Below are 19801 nucleotides of genomic sequence, written 5' to 3'. Positions count from 1 at the left end.
CCCGACTCCTGTGGCTACTCTGTCCCTTCACTGCAACTTCTCCCCTTTCCGGCTCCTGACTCTGAGTCCTGCTACTGGGAGCGGAGCCGTGAGGTGTCACTCACATGCTCCGCAATGGCCCATGGGAGGAGCTGCTACGGATGCTCAGCAGTCCTCCCGCTGTCATTTCACTATTGAACAAGCTTCTGTGCATGCGCAGAAGCTCATTTATGACCGCTGCCCGATTGGAGCTGAGCTCCGATCGTGGTAGCGGCTGTTAGATCTGCGGTCGGCCGGCCAGTTCAAAGCGGCCCAGGAGAGGGCCGGCCCAGTGAGGATTCTCCAGCTGTCCCAACCCGCCCTCCTGTAAACCAGCAGGCACAGTGCACGGCGCCTCCAGACAGTTCGGCGCCTGGAGCTTGCGCTCCACTGGAACCGCCCTCCCTATGCCTCTGGCTATGGGCAACATCTCTTCTAAAACTCACTTCTAAAACCTCTCATCTTAGTAAATATACCCCTATGTGTCATGTCTGAGAGTGAATTAGTGTAAAGTTTAAACAAATGGATATTACTGTTGCATTTGTTTCTAAAAGTACATACAGTACTTTGTGGAAACAAATGTAGTTTAGCCCATTTTAAAGACATTATCTTATATTATCCACTTAGAGCAATTAGCATCCATTATCTAGTATTCATCACAAGAAAATGTATTACACGTTTCATTGCGCATAACTTTAAACTCGGAAATTAAATAGCCTGAAATGTACTGCTTTATACAAGGCTATCCTTTGGCAAGCATGTAAGGCTGGGTACACACTGGACCAGGGGTCTTCAACCTTTAAGACAGTGTGGGCCACATAAAAAAATTAAACGAAGCCCGAGTGCCACTATGCTATGCTGCGGTATTTAGACTCTGCCGCCCCCCCTCACACAATTATGTCCCATAACTGCCCCCTCTGACAATTTTAATTAGGTCCCAGAATGGCCCCCCTCCTCCCACTATTATAATTATGCCCCATAACTGTCCCTCCTCCTCCATTAATTATGTCAGATAGTTGCCCTCATCCTCAATCAATTATGTTCCATAACTGCCCCCATCTGCAGTGCCCCCAGTAGTGCCCCTTATAAAGTGCCCCCAGTAGTGGTCCTCCATATGCAGTGGCCCCAGTAGTGGTCTCCATTATGTAGTGGCCCCAGTAGTGGTCCCCATTATGCAGTGCCCCCTGTAATGGTCCCCCCTATGCAGTGGCCCCAGTAGCGGTCCCCATTAGTGGCCCCCATTATGTAATGCCCCCAGTAGTGGTCCCTATTATGTAGTGCTCCTTACATATACACAGACAACAACAGAAAAACAATACTTACCTGAATCCCGCCACCATCCGCTCCTCCGTCCTCCCGTCCCACTCGGCACTATGGGACAGACTTCCTGATGTCTCTCCCTTCACCCACTTTGGGAGCCTGAAGGCGGAGCTCATGAGTAAGCTCCAGCTCGGCACCGGGCGTGGGTGCAGCAGCTAATGAGAGTCTGTCTGGCTCTCATTGGCTGCTAAAACAAACAAACGCCCACCAGGTAGTACGAGTCTACTACCCGGCGGTGGTGTATTTGTTACTGTGTAGTGCGGACCGCCCTACACTAACTGAAATGGACCTTGACTGCGCCACTGGTAAGGGGGTGACATTAGGGTCTGAATGTGCACACCATCGGCGAGCCATGGGGAACAGCTGCACTACACAATGTGTACCCAGCACCTGATCTTCAGCGGCGGGACCCAGCGGGGGAGCCGGCACCGGCAAGTGCATACACACTTGCCGATGCGGGCTGTGACGGCGGGGGCTATGCTGCATTCGGCAGCATGGGCCTTGGTAACGTCATCCCCCTTCGGCCCTGCACGTAGGGCAGATAGAGGATGCCGCTGTTGACCTGCGGGAGCGTGCATTGTCACCAACATAGAGGGTGCACACTGCGCGATGTGTCTGATATGTCGCTGCGATCCGCCGGATCGGACTACATATCATCTAGTGTGTACCTAGCATAACATGTGAAATCCCATATGCATTGATACTGTAATTCTGTTATTCAAGTTTATGGATAATAATCAAGTTAGGCAATAATTAGACAGGATGGGAACATTCTGAAAGGAAAGCAATTAAAATAAGTAAAATTACAATCAATTGTTGAATGATGATTTATAATTAGATTTGGTTATTGAAATGTTATTAATTTAATATAACAAGTTATAAGTGTCAAGCACAACAACTATGGGCCTGATGATGGGCAGATTCTGTATGTGACTGAAATGCAAATGAAAAGCTAATCTGATTGTTCCCACGTACTGATGTATGCGCAACACACTGACCCCCTTTTTCCTCATTATCAATGGCACTTAACACTTAGTAATTGGCACGGCAGTCAAGACCTGAACAAGGCTTGGGTAATCAGTACTCCCCCCTCCTCAGTGCCCATGGTCATCAGCACTTACACCTAGTAGTATCTTTTGCACCTAGCCATACATTAATGCTAGATGCAAGAAATACGACTGAAATAGGCATCCCGTCGGCATATGCATGACTCATAATACGGTGTAAAGATGGCTGCATGCCCATGACTCTCCCACAAGATGGTTTCTTCCATGCGTATACCTAGTTGACACCCATAAATGCCGATTTCAAGGGCAGAGAGAAATGTCCGAGATGCATCCGTCTCAGACTTTCCTAAAGATGTGCAAATATGTCCATGTTTGCCGTGGCACATGTGCAATTTGTTAAAACTCACTAGGGGCTCTATTTATTATCATTATTTTTACTAAAATAAAGTGAAAAAGGGTGTTTTCACACCCTTTTCACATTATTTTAGTATCACCTAAAGTTACTAAAGGGCAATTGGAGTAGAATTCATAATATTCTACTCCAAGCCCTAATAATCACATATTTTTAGTAATCAGATCGCATTTTCCATAATTATAATGGGAAATGCGATCTGTCTGGTAGTTACTAAAAATAAATTGTGAAAAAAATAACGGGGGAAGCCGTGTGATAACGCCACCTGGAGGTGGTGTTTTCCAGGGTCTCCCCTGGTTACCAGACTCCTGTTCTGCTCTAACATGCAGAGCAGAGCCCAGAGCCAGCCCCAGTGATCAGCTGTGTGGTCTAAACAAACCACACGCTGATACACTGCAAAAAAAAAAAAATTGTGAAAAAAAAATAACTTACCCGAGTCTATGGACCGGAGATCGGGGCTCCATTGATGTCCTCCCTCAGGTTAGCTGGATTTCCATCCTGCACTGGGACCCGATCAGCTGTCCAGGGCCCAATGCAGGATGGGAGATCAGCTGACCGGAGCCACCGAGGACATCACCGGAGCCCCGATCATCGTAGGTAAGTGTAGTTAAGGGAGGGGGGTCGATCATGGGGGGCAAGGCTTAGCGATGGGGGCGGGACATCGAGGCGGACGGTCGGCGCATGCGCAGGCCCTTGTCACTGAATTTTTTTTTTAAACACTGTGAGAAGTGTGCGGAGGGGATTCGCAGGAACAGAGCTTTATCGCAAGCTCTGTCCCTGCAAGGGACTTTTAGTAAATCCCTGTGATATCACACTACAATCTGCATTCTCTATGCGGATTGTAGTAAATAGAGCCCCAAATGTGCCCGCTTTCGGACCTGCGTGCAAATCAGGGTCAGGCCCTGTAACTTTTTTCCATACCACACATCTCAAATCGCTGCCATCCCACTCTATGCAGCTGTTTGGCTGTGGCTGTAGAAAAATGTGGCAACCCTAACTGTCCTTCACTAAATGCAAGAAAATTGTCTTTTTTTCAACTTGCCCTCCAGCCACTCCTTACTCCCAGAAGATTTAATTATCTAAAAATGTCAATGAATAATGTAATATGATCTTTATCATTGCTGTCTGATTAGAAAAACTGTGTTCTGCAGTACTGTTCAGTCCCCTTCACCCTATTGATTATTTAGAACAGACATAATTAGTTACAGGATTACACCAGTAGTCACGTATTCTCTAGTGTAGTTGAGATAAAGAGATATGAAAACATTTGTAGGATATGCAGTGAACCTGTATTACTGATGGGAGCCGGGAGATACAAAGAATTATTAAATGCTTTATATTTTGTTTTTTCTATTTTTGTACCATAGGGCACCAGAGTCAGATATTGTGCATGTGAGATAGCATGGTTTATTGGCAATGAATAATTTGGCAACATCCTGTTCCCAAAGTATCTTTGCTGCAGGGAATAACAACCCAAAGGCAAACTGTAATAATCTCTGGTTCTCTGGCTCCTCACCTTATGAATCTTAAATGATTATGACTGTCAACTGTGCATACTTCTTTCTAATGTGGCAGAATACAGGTAGCACAAACACCCACAAAGAGGACATAAATAAAGGGAAATGGTAGCCATGAGAACAGAAAGACATGTTCAGGAGAAAGATTATGGATTGAAACAAATTAAAATTCAAAGAAAGAAGTAGATCTCATGAAGCAACGTTATACCATGGTTAGGTGCTAGATGATTTGCAGAACACGATATTGACAGTCTAAAAGTATGTACGAGTACATATACTTTGCACTCCTGTATAATTACAGTAGATCTATATTTTGAAGAAAGATTGCTTGTTATGCAGTTTTATTGGCTATTTTGTTTTCAGAAATATGCAAAGGACTTTGGGCTCTATCTACTACAATCCGCATTGGGAATGCAGATTATAGTGTGATATTACCAACTGAATTCGCATTGTGAATTCAGCCAATATCACAGGGATTTACTAAAATTCCCTTGCAGGGACAGAGCTTGCGATAAAGCACTGTCCCTGCGAATCCCCTCCGCACACTTATCATGGTATTTAAAAAAAAAAATAGTGTGACAAGTGCTCACGCATGCACTGACCAGCCGCAGCTGCTACCCCCACCCGGCGATAAGCCCCGCCCCCCACAATCACGGACCCCCTCGCAACCCCCTCTCCCTTAATTGCACTTACATGCATGATCCGGGCTCCGGTGATGTCCTCCATGACTTCTGTCAGCTGACATCCCATACTGCACTCGGACCGGTACCCTGATGACCGAGCCGCAGTGCAGTATGAGAGACCAGCTGACCGGAGGGAGGACATCACCGGAGCCCCGAACTCCGGTCCCTGGACTCAAGTATGTTAATTTTTTTTTTACTATTTTTTTTTCTTTTTGCAGTGTATCAGAGTGTGGTCTGTTTAGACCACACAGCTGATCACTGGGGCCGGCTCCAGGCTCTGCTCTGCATGTTAGAGTCCAGTAACCGGGGGAGACCCTGGATAACGCCACCTCCAGGTGCCATTATTATCACAGGGCTTTCCCTGGTATTTTTTTCACAATTTATTTTTAGTAACTTTGGCCAGATCACATTTCCCATTACAATTATGGGAAATGCGATCTGCTTACTAAAAATAAGTGATACTTAGGGGTTGGAGTAGAATTTTACGAATTCTACTCCAATTGCCCTGTAATAACTATAGGTGATACTAAAATAAAGTGAAAAGGGTGTGAAAACACCCTTTTTGACTGTATCTTAGTAAAAATAATGGTAATAAATAGAGCCCTTTGTGTGTTTGTATTTACGGTGTCTGGAACACAAAACCAATGCATTTATTATAATCCTGTGTTGTATTTGGCTATATGAAATGTCGGAGGAGTATACAGGGCCGGCGCTACCATTAGGCAGCTTTACGCAGCTGCCTAAGGGCGCCAATACCAGTAGGGCACCATTGAATCTATCAAACAAGAAACTATAGGGTGTCTCTGTATGAGACATCCTCCTTTTACATTGCACTGGTGGCGGCTGTGATCCTAGGGCCTTATTCAGCTATGGACAGAATTGCAAAGCTACTCGCAAGCAGATTTGCAATTCCGTCTGTGCAGATATGGTAATGCACAGGAAGCATCACGCCTCCTGCTGCATTATGTATCTGAGTTGCGTTGTCCAACGCAGCATCGGATACTCTGCGGAACATCGGGCGGCTAAGGTGACCCATGGGGTCGTGCAGCCTGCTGCCGCAGATGAGAGGAAGACGGAGATCCTGGCTTCTTCCCTCCCCTCGAAAGTGAGCGACATGCGCAGAACGGATCATGCGCCTAGCGTGCACTGCAGAATAAGGCCCCTAATCAGCATCAGGTGCAGCTATCAGGCTGTGCTGCATAGTGCCTCAGCGCTTCCTCCATGAAGAAGGTTGTAACTAGGGTTCCCGAAGGCACCACAATGGCCACCCATCATGGCGTCAATGCACCTCCTCCAGGCGCCTGGACCCTGGCTCTCCAGCAGCACCTGACTGCAGGTCTGCACCTGGTATTGTCACTGTAATGCTGCTGCCGCCTGTCAGAGTAACCCTGCCAATGAGGCTGAAGCTTTGCCTATGGAGAAGAGAGACCTTGCACCGGCCCTGGGAATATACATACTTTATACTTGTCCACACTACATGCCTCCTTGCTGAGTGATCCATGGTAGGTTCAAATGGGACGTTTCCATTTTAGGGGGAGTGGCTTTGCAATATATGTAATTTAGCTCTACCCCTGCAGGTCAGTGCTGCATATTGTCACATCACACAGCAGGTCTTAATGATGCAATTCACTGTGAAACGCGTCATCAAGCCATAGACCTCACACTTTACTGGGAACGTTAGTGGGATCCTAGAGGTTGGTCTACTCTCCCAGTAGTCCGGGAGAACCCACTGATATTCAGGAGTCTCTCAAACATTCCAGGAGAGTGTGGGTCACTATAACACTTTTTTCAGGATTTAAAACCATATGATCGACTGTCATTTGCTCCCATACATTACCAGGTTTTCATTCCAACCAGCCAGATTGGACAGATATCTGACAGAAAATTGTATAGTGGATGGCCAGCTTTAGTATGATTTAAGAGAAATATAAATGACATGAAGCCCCATTGTAATTTGGTGCTTAAGTATGGTACCTTTATCTTTACCCTATTAGTGTGAAGAGAGGTTGTGAATGACATATTATAATAATAAGTTAATTGGCTAGAGGCAATATATTCCACAAAGCTTAATAAAATAATTTAATTTAGTAAATATGTCATTAGAGCTCACAATGCATTTTCCCTACCACAGACAAACAACACGGCCAATTTGTTTACAAATCAATTAACTTTAATGCATGCCTTTAGACTGTGGGTTGAGATTGGGACACCTGGATGAAACCACATGAACACTAGAAAAACATAAAAAAATACACACAGATGGCACCCTGGATGGACTAAACCGAAGGCATCAGAAACAGCATTGCTAGTCACAATAGACAAACAGTACTGAATTAAAAAAAAGATCATGAAAAGCTATAATTGCATCCAGCATAAATTAACGCAGTAAATATTGCGATCTATTTTGCCACTTGAACTGTTTAAAAAAAATGCATGAGACTGTGTAGACTCAGAGGCTTGAAACAACAAGCAGAATACTTTACACATGCATAATTAGAGTGTCTACATTTTGGTGTGACAATTTACATTTTCAATTTTATCATACATGTAGTTTATGTTCTAAAGCAGGGGTGGGGAACCTTTTTTCTGCCGAGGGCAATTTTGCTATATATTACATTATTTGCAGGCCCGATGCAGCCCACATCCCCTCCGTGTGACGTTACACAGGACAGGGCCACAATCGCCGGTGATTACAGTAATGCCCAGAGCATCCTGAGGATGTTCCGGGGAGCTGTAAGGGCAGCGGTGTGAACGTCTAAAGCGTTCTAAGGATGCTCCATAGCTGCTGGCTGCAGAATGCCATTCTATTATTATTATTATTATTATCCTTTATTTATATGGCGCCACAAGGGTTCCGCAGCGCCTTACATAGTACAGAAACATAGTACATAAACAGTTGAACAGAACAAGAAAACAGTGTCATACAGTTTAAGACACTACAAGACAAGTACATGGTATATAAACACTGCTGCAACAGAAGCAGGATGGCAAAAGTCACGGGTTAGGTGCTTTTGAGTATAGAGCAGATAATATAAGTAAAGAAAGGATAAGCACAAGAGGAAAGAGGGCCCTGCTCGTGAGAGCTTACATTCTAAAGGGCACCTGCTAGCCAGATGAGGCTAGCAGAAAAAGCTCAGAGGGCCAGACCAAATAATCCCGGAGGCCTTATACGGCCCCTGGGCCTGAGGTTCCCCCATCTACCCTCTTGTGCTTCTCCTTACTATAGTGTCATTTACTTCTTACTCACCACTAGGGCACCTAACACTTGGTTGCTTATGCTCTGTTGCTTATCTGGGTGATATGGTCACTAATGTAGCAATATATATTATCCATGTCCTGTATTGTATTGTTCTGTAAGTCACTTGTATACAATTTGTTTTTGTACTTTGTAAGGCGCTGCGGAACACTTGTGGCGCCATATAAATAAATGCTAATAATAATAATAATAATAATAATAATAAAGAAACACTAAACTGGCTTTGAAAACATTTATAAATGTATTCTTCTTATTATTGGACCTTTGCAGCTGTAGATTAGTGGGAGCACCTCTGGGGGTGATGCAGAATTCGTGTTGTGGATGGATATTGCAGTTTATTATAGGGGAAGCAGTCGGGAAGCTGACGGACGAAATCCCGAGCGCCGGCTTCCCGACTGTCTAATCCCGGCAAGTGTCTAATGACAGGCGTCAAAATCCTGACGCCTGTCATTAGACCTATGCTGGGAGCCCGACACCCGGCTTAACGATCGAAGGTAAGCCGGGCGCCGGGCACGGACAGCCGCGGGGGGGGGGTGGGTTAGGTTAGGGGCTCCCGGGGGGAATTAGGGTTAGGCACCCCCCGTGGAGGTTAGGGTTAGGCACCCCCCCGGGAGTCTTAGGGTTAGGATGTGGGGAAGGGGGGGTTAGGTTTAGGTACTTAGAGGGGGGTTAGGGTTAGGCACTTGGGGGGGTTAGGGTTATGAACCCCTAAGGGAGGGTTAGGGGGGAGGTTAGGTTAGTAAATAGAAAAAATACTTACCTGTCGGGATAATCACTGCCGGGCTTCCACTGTCGGGATTTGAACAGCCGGCCATGCGACCGGCGGTAAATCATTCTGATTCCTATTATAGTACTGCTCCATAGCTAAATGTATGCAACTATAGAGGATTCCCAGTCGTGTGCATTTCGGTCGCATATCTACTTGCGTTTGAATGGACATAACTGGTTGCAATAGGGCATCACACATAGGGTAAGATTACTGAGGACTGGTCAACGGTCTGTACACGGATTTCCAGGCTATGCGGATTTATGTGTATGCAGAGATCTGTCTGGTTTCAGGCGGATCTCTTGCACCAAAGATAGGGCTGGTGTAAGTGTGCATGCATAATAATGACAGCTATCTAACCAAGCAATGCGGTCACATATGTAGAACTCTGCATGCGGGCAAATACCCACATTTGGTTCTGTGTACACCATGCAAGTATAATTGCATCCTTTGTTGTTTAAATGAACTTTCAATTTTAACACATGATAAACACAATCACATTTTACCAAGTTAGCTAATGAAATGTTTTCATGTTTCTTTAAAGCTAAATTCTTATTCCATAGAATGAGTGACAATATTACTTACTGTGCTGGCAGTGAATTCCATTGAAGCCATGGGCACACTTGCAGACATATCCAATAAATGTATCACCGCGATATGCTTCACTGATTTCACACTTTCCGCCATTATGACAGGGGTTTGGATGACAGGGATCTGAAATAAACAACAAAAAACAGGTTATGGGAAATAGAGGTGATATATCTAATTATATACAGTACACAGATAATGTTGATATGCTAGACCTATTTTAAGATCATGACGATGAAAGACACCGATACGACATGTAGGCAAGAATTATTAAGCACTGTCAGTGCATACATCACATCTCCATGATAAATATTGGTACATAATTAATTATTCAAGACATTACTGTGCTTATATGTATAATCCATGTGGGTATTTTTCTTATTAAACAAAATTAGAGTGACAGAGACAGTAATTACAGCATTATCTAATTATCTGGTAGGTTGTTATCTAAATAATCATTTTTACTTTTTCTCTAAAACTTTTAGAACAGTATTTTACCTACATAATTATGGCTAGTTTAGTAAAGGGGACAAAAGATCAATGTGCCATGGGCTGACCATTAGACTATAAGATTTTATAGTAATAAAGCTAGTATAGGGGAGGTCCAGTAATTGTTTCTAGCTAGTCCACAAGTACTCTCCTAGAAGTTGTGGGAAGCTCCTGATAATTTGGGTAGTCCTCCACACCCCTTGAAGAGTGGGCAGATCTCCCGCATACCACCTACTTCCTAGTGAAGTTGGCAGGATGGGGGAAGATTATAGGGGGTATTTTCATGTCCGTATGGAGCGGCGGGGTTAAAATGACACAAATTGCATAATTTAGCCCCGCCCCTCATAGCGGACTTGCGAATTATGGTATTGTGGCGTGACACAGAGGTGGCCTAATGACATGGAGAGTCCGGCCCAGCTCCTCCAAAGCTGCATCTCCTCTCTGGGCTTCTCCCAGAGAGCAGTTAACTAAAGTCGGCAAGGATCTCATTAGTGAGTTAAAAAAAAAGAGAAAATTATAATAATAATAATAATAGTAATAATAATGTAAAGTCTTTATATTGTACCAATATTTACACCATGCTTGCCTACTTTTGAAAAATAATTTTAGGGAGATTGTGAATTTAACACCCATGAGCGCAGCATTACAGTTACACATATATGACAAATCGTGTCATCAACCCCCTGCTGCCAGAGTGTGTGTGTGTGTGTGTGTGTGTGAGGGGAGCAGGAGACAGCCTGCTTTTTAGGCCTCCCTATTTTCGAGAGCCTCCCAGCAATTTCGGGAGAGTAGGTAAGTATTCCCCAAATCCATAACCAGCCCTGGACCTCTGAGCCTGGGCTGGTATTAGAAAATAGGAGGAAAAATGGTGTGGGGTTCCCCCTATTCTCCAATAACCAGCCCTGGACCTCTGAGCCTGGGCTGGTATTGGAAAATAGGAGGAAAAATGGTGTGGGGTTCCTCCTATTCTCCAATAACCAGCCCTGGACCTCTGAGCCTGTGCTGGTATTGGAAAATAGGAGGAAAAATGGTGTGGGGTTCCCCCTATTCTCCAATAACCAGCCCTGGACCTCTGAGCCTGTGCTGGTATTGGAAAATAGGAGGAAAAATGGTGTGGGGTTCCTCCTATTCTCCAATAACCAGCACAGGCCAAACTAGCTGGGGAGCTAACACTTTAGCAGGGAGACACACAGCATGGGGTCCCCCTGCTATAATGGCAACCAGCACCAAACTGGTCAGCTCAGGGCTGAAATTCCTCATGAGGTGGGGACCCCAAAAATAAAATGGGGTCCCCCCACCCAAGGTACGAACTGTATTGCTGTTACGAGCAGCATCTAAACTAGCAGCTTTGGAGAAGTGTGTTGATAATATATTATATTTGTACTTGGCATTTAATTTAGGTTATTATTTGATTAATAAAAACATTATATAAGGTTGTATAGTTTATTAAACTGCTATCCTGTCTGCCACTGCTGTAAAACTATGTTTCCTAGATTTGCTATATTTTAAACTGCCATGTGTTTGTGCCACTACTCTGTGGCTTGTTTAGATAGCCAACTTGCTGCTGGCTTTGGCCAATACTGGTAAAAATAATAATGTGAGCTGGTCAAAATTGACTGGAAACAAATGTTAATAATACTGCAGGAACAAAACCAGGTCCAAATAATCAATTTTTAAAGTACGGTAAATAAAAACACAACGAAGATTTAAAACCAAACTCAAAACATGGGGTTCCGCGCACATCTCTAATGAAAAGTGGATTCTGATACTGGAATATAAATGAACAGCCATGCATTACAGTGTGATAGTATAGCTCAAAACCCAAAACAAATAGCGCTAGCAGCTCGGGCAACCAAAATGATCAGAATAATGAGACAAAAAAATAAACAATTGTGTCTGTGAATCTTGTATATAAATAACTATTTTAATAAGAAAACTGTATTGTATTTTTTTAGGGATTTCAATTTTAAAGTGGTAATTTTGTTAAAGGTAAAACCAGTCGAAAAGCACTTATGACAAATCACACCCTATTACACTTGAAATGTTCAAAACTCAGTAGGGAACATCAGATTATGATAATCTATACATGGGAGAGTTGGAATCACGTTGAAGACGACTTTTGTGCGAACCTGGGTCAATAGGGCTATGACATAAATGGTATGCTTATTATTGGGGATGGGGATGAAGAATTAGCAAGTGATTTTATTTATTTTCTTAACAGTAATGAATAGAATGCTAAATTTACATATAGCGATCGTGAAATCCACAGTGACTTCCTGGATGTGACCCTCTCAGTGCAGGGCTCCACCATTACCACATTCCCTTTTTGCAAGAAACAAACAATTATTTACACTACAAAAGTTCTCACTGCAGACACTGGGAAAGGTACATCCCAAAGGGACAATTGATGTGTGTTTCTCTGTGGAATCATTTGACAAGAAAGCTAAAGCATGATAGACAGTTTTATAAAAAGGGGATATTCTGTAGAATTGCTTAAAATGATAATAATAATAATAATAATAATAATAATAATAATGATAATTATATTAATAATGATAATCAACTTATGAGAAGGTTAGCTTTATGAATAGGGAACAATAAAGCATTTGCTTCTAAATGTAATAGATACTCATATGAAATTAAAACAAAAACCTATCCTGAGAAAACAACGTCCACAAGAATCTTTAGCACCTACAGTAGTTTTTTTGAACCCAAATAGAAATATATCTGAAAGTAAATATCTAAAAGTGAGGTTAGCTGGTTCCTCAGCAAATCTTCAGGTTACCAAGGGCACTAAGAAGATTCAGCAGCTCCATACACCCTGGCCCAGCCTTCCAGGGTGGGGGTATAACCATGCCCCCATATTGTGGTAATGTCCACTCCAGAGCATACAGTAGTTGGTAATTTTCTGGTTGCCCCCTCGGGGAGGAGGCTGCCAGGTCGGCACAATGGTGGTGCTGCATAGGAGGCAGTGTGGCCACACCCCCGCTATTCAATGTAAAGCGAGGAACATGACTACGATGGCACTATTCTGGGCGAAATGGGTCATCTGCTGTCCAGACCACCCAATTCACCCGGTAAGTAGGTGGCTGGGGCAGGTGGCGGCCGGCTCCATGAGTCGCCCAATTTTCAGGAGCCTCCCGGCCGTTGTGGGAGAGTAGACAAGTATGCTCCAGAGCATCTACATAACCACAATGGAGAATTGCCACATCCCCGGCTCACAGAAGCCACACACCACTAAGCACTTGAGCCCATTATTTTTTCCAGCAGGTAATTAACAACATGGTAAAATAGTCTGCATTACATTCATACTTGCCAACTTTATATTCCTCCTCTCTGGGAGCTGCAGATGACCACTTCGGGTGGCAGGGACGGGCTCTCACATCATTATGCCCTACCCCCACCGAGGCAAAATGCTGTGAATTGCGGATCCATTGGGAAGTTGCGGTGCTAAAACAACACAATTTGCGTCATTTTAACCTAGTCTCCTCCATTGTACCCACTATTCCCAGTATTATTTTTGAATCCTGCCCACTTCACTAGGGAGTGGGCGGTATGCGGTGATCAACCAATTCTTCCAGGGGTCTGGAGGACTACCCGAAAAATCTGGAGTCTCCCGCAGAGTAGGTAGATATGATTGCACATGGACATATCGACAATAGAAATACTTTAATAGTACACAAATACATGCAATAATAGGTATCAATAATATTGCAAACAAATCTCTAATACAGCAGAAACAACTTCTTGTATGATAAAAAGAAAAAAGAAAATCTTATGGGATATTTTAGTATTGTACTATTTTGTATTAAAGTGTTCCTGAATGGTAAACCATATGATTAGAGTGTGTAGTTACATGATTGGTAGAATCATTCAAATAAGTTGCTAATGTAACATATTTATGAGTGAGAGCTATAGAAATTCAAAGTTTTACTTCAGCATTGTGATTGAACACAGTAATTGTTTGCCATTGGTTTTAAACCTTTTTTCCCCAGAGATTCTTGATTTTAAAAGATAACATATGTATACTGTACTTCAGTCATACTTGCCTGCATTTAAAAAAACCTTACAGGGAGATTGTGAAAGCAACACCTATGAGCGCGACGGTAAAGTGGGCGTGTACTGCTACATCTAAGAGGCATGTCATAAAATTGCCTTCCATGCAAATGTAAATGAGCTCCAAAGCAGTTAGTAAGACCTACTAGATGATGAAAACACACTGATACTCTTCAGAAAATGCATGTAGCCATAGGGATCATTAAGATGTAGTCAAGATCTCGACCGTCAGAAGGCCGATGTTCACAATACTGACAGCAGCATTCTGAAGGCCACCATCCTAACAGATCCCAACAGTAAGTATTAGGGTATAGCATTAGGGGCGGGTTAGGCTGCAGGAAGGGATGGTTAGGGTTAGGCTGCAGGAGGGGTGGGTTAGGGTTAGGCTACGGGAACGGTGGGTTAGGGTTAGGATTAGGCTACAGGATGGGATGGTTAGGGTTAGGCTGCGGGAGGGGTGGGTTAGGCTACGGGAGCGGTGGGTTAGGGTTAGGATTAGGCTGCAGGATGGAATGGTTAGGGTTAGGCTGCAGGAGGGGTGGGTTAGGGTTAGGCTACAGGAACGGTGGGTTTGGGTTAGGATTAGGATTAGGCTGCAGGATGGGATGGTTAGGGTTAGGCTGCAGGAGGGGTGAGTTAGGGTTAGGCTACGGGAGCGGTGGGTTAGGGTTAGGATTAGGCTGCAGGATGGAACGGTTAGGGTTAGGCTGCAGGAGGGGTGGGTTAGGGTATGGGAACATTGGGGTAGGGTTAGGATTAGGCTGCAGGATGGGATGATTAGGGTTAGGCTGCGGGAGGGGTGAGTTAGGGTTAGGCTACGGGAGCGGTGGGTTAGGATTAGGCTGTAGGATGGAACGGTTAGGGTTAGGCTGCAGGAGGGATGGGTTAGGGTTAGCCTACGGGAATGGTGAGTTAGGGTTAGGATTAGGCTGCAGGATGGGATGGTTAGGGTTAGGCTGTGGGAGGGGTGGGTTAGGGTTAGGCTACAGGAGTGGTGGATTAGGTGGAGGGTTAGGGTGAGGGTTGAAATACTTACCAAAATCTGTTGGGATGTCACTGTTGGGATTCTGATCATCGGGATCCCGTACCCAACCCGGATCATTGTGCCTTATAACCAATGCAGGGAAATTATACTAATAATCCCATTTCAATGTATATATCTCTGTTTTCATACCCCTGATTCCCCCAATGGACAGATAAGCCTTATTGTTTTTATTTCTTGTACATGTGTTACCTGCCTAATCAGGGGCATTTCTAGAGTGGAGGGGGTCCGTGTGCAATCTCCGACACGGGCCCACTCCTCTCTGCCCGGTGGCCGGCAGCGCACTGAGCTGTGCGCGGCCAGCGCCAGAGTTATAGACTCTGGGCACTAGAGTGTGCCCAGAGTCTATAGTGTATGCACAGGGCCCCGGGAAAATGGCCGCGGCGACCATTTTCCCTGTACTGCGCATGCGCAAACGACGGAAACATGGCCGCCACGGCCATTTTACAGCGCCGGAACCCCGCGCTGACATGTGCGACTCCGGGGAAGTAAGTGATATTATGGGTGCAGGTTGTACGGTGAGGGGCCCCCCTGGACCCGCACACCCTTGCACCCATTATAGATATGCCCCTGTGTCTTATGTTTTATGCTTGCCTGCATTAAAAAACTGTGTTTTACTCAAAGAAACCTGCCTTGAAGGATTCTTGTGTGGTACTAGATTGTTCCCTAATTACCACAAGTTTTATTATGTTATATGTGGGAGTCAGGGATATGGCTACTAGTTCAGGGAGTCGTCCTGACAATCAGGGAGAGTTGGCTAGTATGACATTAATTTTAAAATATATCCTTGTAGAAATATTGCTTGTTAGACAGAAGGGGTCCATGCAGAGTTGAAGAAAAGTCCATCTGTGGAAAGAATGTTGTGTGTTTTGACTCTGCGCATGCTCCTATAGCAAGAGTATGCAATTATGGGCAATGCAGAGTCATAATGCAAACCAAGTATATCTACACTTGTGACTGAAGGTTTGTTACTGGGCTGTAATGAGCTGTTCACACATAGGCAAAGTTCAGTGTAGGTGTGTGGACGGAATTACAGGCTATGCAGAAACCAGGGGCTCTGAGAAGGAGGGAGAGCGGGTACCAATTACTCGGACCCGGGCTTGCTAGAATGGCTGGCGGGGTCCCAGGTCCGGCGCCCCCTCCCCCTCTTATCTCACAGCAGCCCAGCTGTGTGCTGGGTTGCAGCAGTCTCCTATGCCTGTGGGGTGAGTGATCACACTCAACCAATCGGCTTTCATGTACTGTAGCATTTATCAAGTACAGGCTATAAATTACTAGGTACAGTAGGAGCTGATTGGTTGCTCTGGGCTTTTCACTGCTTGATAAATAGACCCTTACTGTATTATCATCATCTTCTAATCACTGGACTAGAAGAACTGCAATCAGTTTGTGGAGACTCATCACATCATGCAAGTATAATATTGCCAAGGTCTCATTACTGATTAACCCGCAGGATCTGTCCATTCTTGTAAGGGATGATTGTTCAAACTGTATGCGGCATCTAATATTTTCTGTTAGGACTGGGCGGTGGTACCGACTAAGGGATTTAAACAAGTGGAATAATATTAAATGCAAAAACCAGGAATGTTTTGCATTTAATATTACTGCCCTTTTAAAACTCCTAATGTTCATTGCCAACTTTTTAACCAATAGTAAATGGCTACCTATATATCGGGATGTAGTTACCATCCCGCTGCTTGGGATGCCAGCGCTCAAAATTCCAGGCGCCGGCATTACGACCACTGGGATCCCGTACCCAACCCTATATATCCAACTTGTTAGTTAGACATATTATACGTAGAGGCTTACATTTTGAGTCATACTATTTACATATAATTTTTTATTTGGATATGTATGTTTTATATATTTTGTGAATATTAATTGTGTGAATATTAAAATTGTTATTTATATACAAATTATTTTTTTATATAATTAGTCTCAATATACTGATGTTTTTTTAGTTACCTGACCTGATACGCTGGCTTTGTTTGTTTGTTTTAAGTCATACAGAGGAGTGCAGCCTCCAGGTACAGCTGTTGTGGTTCTATTGGTTGATTCAGTGCCCAAATGTTTTTTTCTTTGTTTACTAACAGGATAATATAAGCCATTATCCACTTATTGTACAATGAAGAATAAATATTCAACAGTAGGCAAGTTAATTACTGGTTCACTCTGACAACACTGAGGTACAACTGAAAACAGGTCCTGCAGCTGCCTATTACATCCTTAGCTATGAGAAAGCAACATTACAAGTATATCTCAGATATTTAGCATGTAAACATGGTACTGCTATGGACCGGCCTTGGGCAAGATCAGGGCTCTCATGCGTCCTAGTCTTAGTGACTTTCTGTATTAGTCATCTAAAAGGAAGTTATTCTGTAAGATTGTAGACGTTTCCTATGTCAACATTCATACTATCAACACCAGAAAGTCGACATGGGTAAAATGTTGGCATCATAAATGTCAACACCTGGAAAATGTTGACATGGACTAAATGTCGACATATAATATGTCAACATAGTGATAATGTTTACATTAAGCTTAGGGGTAAGGGTTTCAACACTGTCGACATGTTGAATATCAACACTTTGAACATGTCAACACATTCACTGTCAGCATTATGACCATGTCGACATACTGTACTTAATGTCTGTGACCATGCATTTAACATGGGCTTATAAGCAATTATCCTTTACTTAACAGACAAAAATTTCAAACAGCTCTTATATTGTTCTTATACAGGTTCCCATGACCTATTTTTACCCTGCTATTTTTTTCAAGGTGTCCGTCTATTAATAAGTTTTTTTTATTTTTACATGTTATGTTTTGTGAGTGTTATGTATAAATAAATGGTTTATAGTTATTACTGTGATATTTGGTGAGGATCACGTGAACCGTTCATACAGTGCAGATCCTTTTATCTTTATTTTTCTTAGTGTTGTTTTAAGGAGGATTTATACACATCTTGGAATCTTGCTGCTATAAGTGTTTTACTTATTGGGGTTTTTCACTTACATTTGCAATTTTTTATTATATGTATTTCTATTTTTTGCACTTAGATTAATTAGCGCTTTGTTAATTATTTCTATATCCTATCACATATATACACTACGGTAGGATTAATTTTAATTTTTTTAGAAGGTAATTAACTTACCAGTATGTTTTTCAAGTGTGAGAGGAAACTGCAGCCCCTGGAGGCAACCAATGCAAACACCAGTAGCAGTAAAGTAGACTTTTTTTTTGCTTGTAGTTATATATTTCTCAACATAGATTATTCCATCCCACAGAATGCAACATATATAATATACATAAAGAATAATAAAAATGTACAGTATGATTATATTGAATTATACTATAATCCTCTACTGAGCACTTCTATCCTTCTTATGAAATGCTCTTATATGTATATTTACTAATGGGTGGTTTATTAAAGCCACCGATAATCTAAGACTTTGGTCAGTAGTCAGGGCAAAATTAACAATAGGGCGGCTAGGACTACAGCCCCAGGCCTTCACATAAAAATAGGCACATCATCAGCTGACCACACAGACACCCATAAGTCATAAGTGTTGAAATGTCCTATTTCCTCACAAAATGATGCAATTTTTCTACTTCTGTATGTTTAGGAAGACATTGGGGCTGATAGTGTAGGGGCTGTACTCACCCACACAGTACTGGTCACAGATCCTCTGCTTCATACAATAGGTCCATGTGGTCTCTAATCTGGCCCTGCCAATAGTTTTAAAACTGCAACAGAAATTAATGCTAAACCAGTATGGTTTATTATTTACTAGCAGATGTACCTGGTTTTACCTGGGTAGACCTTAGATATTTACTCACCACTCCAATAACACATGAATCCTTCACCTCTATAGTAATGCATCACTGCTCTAGTAAGACATTACCTTTCCTCACCTGTGTACTAACACATTCCACTGCCTCACCTCTGTAGTAAAACATTATCCTCGCTCACCCTCACCTCTGTAGTAACACCTTTTCCTCGCTCGCCTGTGTTGTCACACATTTGATATTCCCCTCCCTCACCTGTGTAGAAATACAATCCCTCCCTCACACCTGTAGTAAGACATTACCCTCACTCACACCTATAGGAACACATTATACCTGCTCACCCCTGTAGTAACACGTACCCCTCCCTCACCCCTGTAGTAACAAATTTCCCTTCCTCGTCTGTGATGTACCGCATTCCCTTCCTTCACCCCGTAGTAACACATTTGACATTCTCTTCCCTCACCTGTGTAGTAACACATTTTCCTCTCTCACCTTTGTTGTAACACATTTCCTTCCTTCACAATTCAAATAAAGCAACCACACCAACTGCCAGTGATGTTTGGCTGCATTTGGGATGACAGTTGGTGTTTGAATATAAACTGTGCTACAGCCATGATGAGACAGTCAGGCAGGACAATGCACATGGGGAGGAAACATTTTAGCCCTTTTCACCCCCTAATGAGTCAAATTTAGAACAATCCCTTCTTAGTGGGCACCAATGTCATGGAAGGAATATACTCCCCATTTTTCATGTTTCTAGGTCCAGGAGTTTTGGGCTGGGCATGATTAGTCAGTCAGTCAGTGAGTCAGAACATCTGATTTTATATATATATATATATATATATATATATATATATA

The 19801-nt window shown here is 43.2% G+C and overlaps 1 protein-coding gene across 4 annotated transcripts in view; it reads right to left on the bottom strand.

The window, feature by feature from the left end:
- Positions 1–19801, bottom strand: part of EDIL3 (EGF like and discoidin domains 3) — a 681338-nt gene that overhangs the window by 360082 nt on the left and 301455 nt on the right. For all 4 annotated transcript variants that reach the window (XM_088457916.1, XM_088457918.1, XM_088457919.1 and 1 more), the window contains one exon: positions 9565–9693. In XM_088457916.1, the coding sequence (XP_088314042.1) occupies positions 9565–9693 (129 nt within the window). The remainder of the gene's footprint in view (positions 1–9564; positions 9694–19801) is intronic.

Source organism: Taudactylus pleione, unplaced genomic scaffold (genome assembly GCF_031769625.1).
Source record: "Taudactylus pleione unplaced genomic scaffold, aTauple2 ptg000792l, whole genome shotgun sequence".
Taxonomy (NCBI): Eukaryota; Metazoa; Chordata; class Amphibia; order Anura; family Myobatrachidae; genus Taudactylus; species Taudactylus pleione.
Note: the sequence above shows the minus strand (reverse complement) of the source record. Positions and strands in the feature narration are given on the sequence as shown.